The 8,122-nt window shown below is 50.8% G+C and overlaps 1 protein-coding gene across 2 annotated transcripts; it reads right to left on the bottom strand.

The window, feature by feature from the left end:
- Positions 1 to 442: 442 nt before the first annotated feature.
- Positions 443 to 5,286, bottom strand: LOC142301493 (uncharacterized). Of its 2 annotated transcripts, none has more exons than XR_012752817.1 (2): positions 4,087 to 4,171; positions 443 to 507 (listed from the first exon to the last, which is right to left on the bottom strand). XR_012752817.1 is itself a non-coding variant. In XM_075342494.1 (2 exons), exons 1-2 carry the CDS (start codon positions 5,234 to 5,236, stop codon positions 581 to 583), a joined length of 2,112 nt encoding a protein of 703 aa, XP_075198609.1. In that variant the 5' UTR covers positions 5,237 to 5,286. The 2 variants fall into 2 exon arrangements, 1 of the variants encoding a protein (XP_075198609.1); XM_075342494.1 differs by lacking the exon at positions 443 to 507 and adding an exon at positions 581 to 1,542 and having other exon boundaries at positions 4,087 to 5,286.
- Between the last annotated feature and the right edge of the window lie 2,836 nt (positions 5,287 to 8,122).

Here is an 8,122-nt window from a genome sequence, read left to right as displayed (position 1 = left end):
GGTGGACTCCGTCCCGTCTCCAAAATTCTCCATCCCCCGACTCCAAATCCGGATGACGGACCGCCACTGCCCCGTTTCTGGCCATAAAGCGACCCACGGCTCTATTTACCTTAACGCGCGCCTTATTTATCCTATCTACGGACCTTGCATCTCGCCAGACCTTCCTTGGGACAATATCCGACCACACTGTTGTTACCTTTGGGTACATTGCCCACAACCGCAAGAGATCAAATTTAATATCTTTTATCAGCTCCCGAAAAGGCCTTTTTCCCAGATCGTTGCCCCCGATATGCAACACTAGCACATCAGGGGCCCGATCCAGCCTCGCAAAAAAATTAAATTCAGGCAGGAACTGTTTCCATGCCATGCCACGTTTACCAATCCAGCGAAGTATAGCATCCTCCCTAGAGAAATGTAATTGCCTACCGCTCGGACGAACTGCAGCCCGCAATGCCGCCCAGAAGACAAAAGAATGCCCCATGATCCACACTAGAAGAGGGCCAGCACCTGAGGGAATAACAAAAGAAAAAACTAAGAAGAAACCGGACACTGAAACATAAAGTAAAAACATTTTCACATTTCACAACCTGTCAATTCGCACATATGACTTGAATCTTCCAGATTCCCACCTTCCAATCCTTTTTACCACTTCATCACTGAGCCCTCTCCTGGCTGCTTCAGTGGCTGCGCCTATTCTAAAAGAATGGCTGCCAAAATCCGCTGATGAGAAACCACCCCGCTCCAAACAGCGTTTGAAAATAGATATAAATTGAAATCGAGACAATGAGGAACCATCCGCATGTACCAACAACGGAATGTTAGCCCCTCCAGCTACTGAACCGAATTCCCTTAAACAACGGACCGGACACATCGCCGATCCGGGGACTCCAAACACCACCACTCTGCAACCTTTTCCTAACTGATCAGTTTTAGAAGAACGAATTAATATTTCAATCCTGTCCTCATAAAGATCGACACTATCCCTCGATAGACCATCCCTTTTAAATCTGGAGGTGCACACCAGCTCCCCTAACCGCAAAGCTGCAAAGAATGCCAAGGAAAAAGCTAACTTAAAGAGACGCTTCTCCCAAATAGAAGTACAAACCCTATCCACTTGCCTCCCCAAACTCAACAGCAATTCGTAAGAAATTGGTCTTCTCTTATCTTCCACTTTCCAACCTCTCCTCCATCCTTTTAGCGCTTGCGCGACTAAAAAGGATTTTGTTACATCCTTAAGGCCCCTAACCTTGAAGCCAAAGGCTAAACCAGCTAAAAAACGATTAACTTTTGGAACCGACCAACCAGCTTCCCAATAATGGCCTACTAGCATTAACAACCGACCATCGTCCTCCATGTCGCCCCCTACAGATAACTTCCAATCCTCCCAAACTTTCCAAGCCTGAGAGTAGGCTGACCAGGTACCACCTGATAATGATCCGGAAATCAGCTTCCTTGCCGCTCGAATGGCAGAACCCACAACTCCATTGGACAAGTCAGACCTTTGGCTTCTGCTGCAGGTGCCAATCTCTGAAAAAGCGCCGTCTGTGAACAAGAAATTGAATCAGCGATAAGATTATGTGCCCCCGCTTCAAATTCCGCCACCAACCAAGAATTTAAAGACAAACACAAAAGAACCAGTTTTTGCAACACCTTAACTACCGGGGGGGACGCCGCTGACAATGAATTAATTGCTGACACCACTTTTTCATTGCTGCCACAGAACTTCAATTTTTTATTCCTGAACCTGTCACCCCAAAGTGTCAACGCCACTACCAGGGGGAACAGTTCGATCAATGTCGCATTTTTCAACAAACCCGCGGACCTCCACTCCATTGGCCACTTGCCATAAATCCAGCTGCCATGACAGTATGCTCCAAAACCCTCAGCCCCCACCGTGCTTATGAATAGGCCTGCCACACTCAGTTTTTCCACAGGGTCCATCCACAACGACTTTCCATTGTAAACTTTCAGAAAATCAGCCCACACCTGCAAGTCCTCCCTAAGTTCCTTTTTCAACCTAATGAAATGATGAGGAGCTTTTACCCCACCTGTTGCCATTGCCAGCCTTCGGCAAAAGGCCCTGCCCATGGGCATGATGCGGCAGGCGAAATTTAACTTCCCAAGTAGCGACTGAAGTTCTCTCAACGTTATCTTTCGTAACTGCCTGGCTCTCTTCACCTCCGCCAAAAGCTCTGCCACTTTTTGCTCTGGTAGTCGACACTCCATAGCTACTGTATCAATGACAATGCCTAAGAAGCTCAATACCATAGTCGGCCCTTCCGTCTTATCTGCTGCCAATGGAATGCCAAACCTCCGAGCTACCGTTTCCATGGTATGCAGTAGCAGGGAGCATTCGAAAGAATCGGCCGGGCCTATACACAAGAAATCATCTAGATAATGTATAAAAGATTTCACACCCGAGACCTCCTTTACAACCCACTCCACGAATGTACTAAAAGCCTCAAAATAGGCACACGACAGAGAACAGCCCATTGGCAGACACCGGTCAATGAAAAAACCTCCGTTCCAACAACACCCTAATAAATGCAGACAATCTGGGTGAACCGGCAATAATCGGAACGCCGCTTCAACATCCGTTTTTGCCAACAAAGCTCCTTTTCCAAATTTTCTCACCCATTCGATAGCCGAGTCAAACGAAGTGTAAATAACTGAACACAGGTCCGGATCAATCCCGTCATTCACAGATGCTCCCCTGGGAAATGACAGGTGATGGATAAGCCGAAATTTGTTCTGCTCCTTTTTTGGAACCACGCCCAGCGGAGAAACCCTTAGGTTCCTTAGGGGAGCCACAGAGAAAGGCCCGTCCATGCGACCTAAAGCAACCTCTTTCATTAATTTCTCAGATACAACTTCCGGAAATCTTAACGCCGATTTTAAATTTTTTGTACAAAAACTAAACTCCCTATCAACAAACGGAATCCTGAAACCATGCTTAAAACCGTCTTCCAACAATAACGCCGCCGCCCGATCAGGGTATCTATTTAGAAAATGCTGCATCTCTGCCAGCCGCACCGGTGTCACTCCTTTTTTCGGCATTATCTCCCCCTTTTTGCTTTCCTCCTCGAAAGCATTTGGATGCGCTATGACTCCCATTGCACACAGAGCATTCGTGTTTGAATTTACACTTGCCCCCGAACTTGCATGCCCCCTCATTAAATAGGAAGCACAATCCTTTCTGCTGGGCAACTGTGTGCCCAGCCTGGACAGGGCCGCCTCCGCTCCCTGGAAAGGACTGCCCACCGAAACCAGACCTATTGGGTGCAGAAACCTTCATCCAAAGGCTGATATCTTTATGATCCCAACGAATGTTGGGACGCACCGCCTTGCGTTGACGAAATTGTTCGTCATACCTAAGCCATCCCTGACCCCCGTACACCCTGTAGGCTTCGCCAATAGCATCCATGTAGCAAAAAAGTCCGGAACAATTATCCGGTGCTTTTTCCCCTATCACGCTGGCTAGTATGGCGAATGCCTGCAGCCAGTTAGAAAAGGTCCGTGGAATTAAACGGTACCTCCTCTTTTCTTCGTCCTCTTTCTTTCCTTCATCCTTCCTAGCCCGGTCTAAATTAAAACGTTCTAATGGCAAAAGGGAAAAAATATCTACGTACTCATTACGCCATATCTTTTCCCGCACTTCTTGTTTAAGGTGGGCCCCCAACGGCCCCCCAAAGCAGACGTACACCTCCCCCTTTGCTGAATCATCTAGCCGTACCATGTCGTCGTTTTCCTTTTCTCCCTGACTAACCGAAGGGGGTTGACTATGTGCTCCGACACCAATCGCACTCCCTGCTGGAACCCCGACTTCCGGCAAAGGATTGGCAACTGCACCAGACAACACGCCAAGCCCCCCAGCCGATACTGCACCTACGCTCGAGCTACCCGTCCATGCCACCGCCGGTGATATTCCCCCTTGGACTCCCACCGAACCTAAAATAACCGCTAGCGTGCGCAACCCCTGTGCTAACATATCTACCCCTGACGGCCCCCCCCCTGACGGCCCCTCAGCACCACTAAGTAAAGGGGAGGGTAATATGTGGTTAAGAGAAAAATTAGAAGGGTTCTCACCTGGCTGCCTGGGTGCTGTGAGCCCAGCAGCCGAAGATCCTGGTTCCTGACGTCTTCCTGCATCCTCCGATTCGACTCTAGCAGAGCCCCCACGGCCTTGAGGGAGGAGGCTCGATGCGAGTGAATCGCTTTCGACGTGGTCTTGTAGCCTTGCCAGCTCCTGCTGGCCGGGTGGCATATCTGGTAATGGCAGGCCCTGCACCTGCTGGCCGGGAGGTAAACCGTGGGGTTGCATGCCCAGCACCTGCTGGCCGGGAGGTAATCCATAAGGTGGCAGGCCCAGCACCTGCTGGCCGGGAGGTGATCCATAAGGTGGCAGGCCCAGCACCTGCTGGCCGGGAGGTGATCCATAAGGTGGCAGGCCCAGCACCTGCTGGCCGGGAGGTAATCCATGGGGTTGCAGGCCCAGCACCTGCTGGCCGGGAGCCTGCTGGCCGGGAGGTGATCCATGTGATTGCAGGCCCAGCACCTGCTGGCCGGGAGGTAAGCCATAAGGTGGCAGGCCCAGCACCTGCTGGCCGGGAGGAATCGCCTGACCAGGAAAGCCCAGCATCTGTTGGCAGGATGTTGACACTGGCTGTGGGAGGGCCAGCCCCGGCTGGCCGGAAGTTGTCATCATCGGGGGGTGTGGCTGCGTCTGCTGGCTGGAGACAGACAACTCTGAGGACCAATCCCTTGCAGGGGGGCATGATCTGTTCTCTTCTATGGAGGGAGGAGGGGCTGCCGACTGCTGCCTGCTCCGTGACCCACGCTGAGAGACCCCGGCCTGTGATCTCCGTGCTCCCTCTCCTCTGCGCCGGGCGGGCGATGCAGGCTCCTGAGCCCCTGCCGACGCCGTTCTTGTCTCCTCCTGCGTTGACCTAGATGGGAGGGAGGCCGACACCTCCCTCTGCTGCAGGCCCCGCCGTGAAGCAGGATTCCTCCCAGGACGGGACCGGCGCGAGGCGGCGGGCCTGGCGGCACCCTGACCTGAAGGGTCCCCTGAGGGGCTCCTTATTCGGCGCCGGACCCGAGGGATAGCTTCTGGGCTTAGGCGCGCCGGAGGCCTGGTCCTCCGCGACCGGCGTGGTTCGGGGGATGGTTGAGCTGGAGCATCCCCGGCCCCTTGCAGCAGGCTGTTCACTGAAGCCTGGAGCCAGTCTGAACCCATCAGGCCGGCAGCGGTTCTAAGCTGTTGAAGAATGGCATCCACAGACTCCATTTTCTGGGGCAGGTAAGCTGGCACACAAGGACATGTAGATTGTACCGTTTTCTGTGCCAAAATGGATGACCCCACTAACTGACCACCCCTTATAAACCCATTAATTGTTCCCGCCCCCACTAACTACGCCCATAATGCACAATTCAAACTTCCTCTATTCCTGCCCCATCTAAGTATCTTTAACCCCTGCCTAACCCCCGTCATTTTAAAAACCCCCTCTCTTATTCCCGACCTAACCCAGTCATGTCGGCCTCCCTTTTAAGGCTGTGCCCCGTACGGCCTCTCTTGAAATAGGTTGCTTCTTATGGAAATTTGTCCCCTGATTCCAAATCTGTTTTGAGAATTTTTAAATTGGGTAGGGATTTTGAGTTACACAGATTTAAGTTTTTGAAAAATTGTATTAACAGAAATTACTAAATACATTTTTTAAAAAATATTAAAAAAAAAGTTACATTTTTTGAATATTTAGCTGTAGGCTGTGACGAGTGTCTCTTGCGCTTGAGAGGCTTGTGACAAAACTGTGGATCTGGAGATTCACATTGCTCTCTTATTTTAAATGTGTTTTGCCTTCTGTTGGTGCAGTGAGGGTTAATGACATTTTCCTTGCTAGTAGCTCCTGGTTAGTTTACCTTAAGAGTAGCTGGTTTATGACCACTCCCATCTCCTTTAAACAGTAATATGATCCATCACCTGATGTCGGTAATAGAATCTCACTCGGTTTCTGACCACGGTGGAGGGAGAAAGTTTTGTTGGAGCTGCTGGTGTTATCCTGTTGGAGCTTAGCCGTTGCAGTGCTACATTTTGGAGCCTAGTCAGCTGCAACCTTGGTGTCTGGCTGCAGTAGGGAAAATTGTTTGTATATCCTTTTGTCTATGCTTTGCTGTTTGTCTTACTTCCCCTCTGTGTCAATACCGTAGTGGTGATGTCTAGCGTACTCACCAACCTTGTTACTATCCAAGGTGAGTGGAGGGACAGTAAGGTACTAGCCACATGATGGCGATGAGGTAAAGGACTCATATAAGGATGTTAGGAGAGCTCAGGGACAAGACACAGTTTCCTCAACCCCTATTCCTCCTCTTCTTTACCATCCCCGTTGTACCTGTGTATTTTGCTGTGTGCTGGACAGTCGTTGGTCTGTGCGCATCTGTCATGCCACGTGTTGGACACTCAACAGTCCAAGCGTCACACAGGCGCCTCCCTGTCTAGTCTCCAAGAGTATTCTGCAAGTATTTTTGGGCTCCAATTTGCTTTATAATGGCCTTCAAGTATCACACAGTGTTTGGCTCTAAACGTGTTGAGTGTCATGGTGGCATCTGATGCTGTTCACAGTGCAGAACCTGACACTTCACACTATGCCTCCTTTGGGGCTTCTGAGTTTCACAGATGTAACGCTCGCCGCTGCAAATGGTAAGTTGGCAAGCTAAAGTCAACCCACTGGACCACAGAGGGACTCCGGGCCTACCCTTTTACGTGGAAGGGGCTTGACTAAGCGCCCATCGCGGGGTGAATTCCAGGTGCTACTCCCAGGGCAGTGACCGGGACTGTGGCAGCTGACCCTTAGGGCAAGGACAGACACAGGAGCAGATAGGCTGAAGCAAGTGGCATGGCCAGGATGGAGATGCAGTCACTGATGTGGCAAGGACTACTGGGCAGCTGAGGCTGGAGGCACGGCCAGGGTGTACAGGCACAGTCTGTGATGTGGCATCAGCCACCAGGGTAGCTGAGGCTCGAGGCATGGCTGGGGCAGACAGGCACAGTCTCGGGTGTGGCGTAAGTCACCGGGTTAGCTAAGGCTCGAGGCACAACCAGGTGGGATAGGAACAGTCTTTGGTGTAGCAAGGACCACGGAGATAGCTGAAGCTTGAGGTACAGCCAGGTGGTAAAGACACAGTCTCTGGTGTAGCAAGCCACCGGGGTAGATGAGGTTGGAGGCGTGGCCAGGGCATACAGGCACAGTCTCTGGTGTTGCGTAAGCCACCGAGGTAGCTGAGACTCGAGGCATGGCCGGGGCGGACAGGCACAGTTTCTGGTATGGAGTAAACTACCGGGGTAGTTGAGACTCAAGGAATGGCTGGGGCAGACAGGCACAGTCTCTGGTGTGGTGTAAGCCACAGGGGTAGCTAAGGCTAAGGCTGGAGGCTCAGCCGAGGTGTACAGACACAGTCACTAGTAGCTGAGGGAAATAGTACACTGTAAGGCACAGCGGACAAGGGGAACTGACAACTAGCTAGCTAGGGCACAGGAACTCTTGCTAACTAAACACGTTGATAAGGGAACTCCACTAGTGGGAGCTAGCCCTAGGCTGAGAGGCACTTCCTGGGAGTGTCACACTGGCCCTTTAAGAAAGGAGCAGTAGGGATACATGCATTTATACCTATGTTTGCTTTGTAGCTGAGGAATTGCAAGAAGATGGAGCAACTACCAGGACATGGTCGATATACAAGAAGAAATGGACAGAGTTATAGATGGGTATTAGCCCCAGCATCACAATTGATAGCTGCTCCTTTTGGGTGGAGGAAGAGGGTGAACACTGCCAGAGACTTCTAGCTCACTACTGGTGTACACGTTTCTTACCAAACTGTCAGAATCTATGGGGGTGCTATGAAGGTTTGATGTCCCATAGTGGTAGCTGTGATCAATAGGTATACACTAAAATTGGCAGGTATGTCTTTGGCCTCCAATTCTCAGATGAGACTGGTTCACAATTAGGAGATATGAACATTATGCTGGCTGCCACATTAACCAGCATGACCAATTTTGTGTTGAGTTAGTTTTAGTCTGGGAAGGGACAAAATTAGACGGTCATATAAATTTCCATGAAATATCCAATAGTAC

Source organism: Anomaloglossus baeobatrachus, chromosome 1 (genome assembly GCF_048569485.1).
Source record: "Anomaloglossus baeobatrachus isolate aAnoBae1 chromosome 1, aAnoBae1.hap1, whole genome shotgun sequence".
Taxonomy (NCBI): Eukaryota; Metazoa; Chordata; class Amphibia; order Anura; family Aromobatidae; genus Anomaloglossus; species Anomaloglossus baeobatrachus.
The sequence above is the reverse complement of the archived record's forward strand: the minus strand, read 5'-3'. Positions and strand labels throughout refer to the sequence as shown.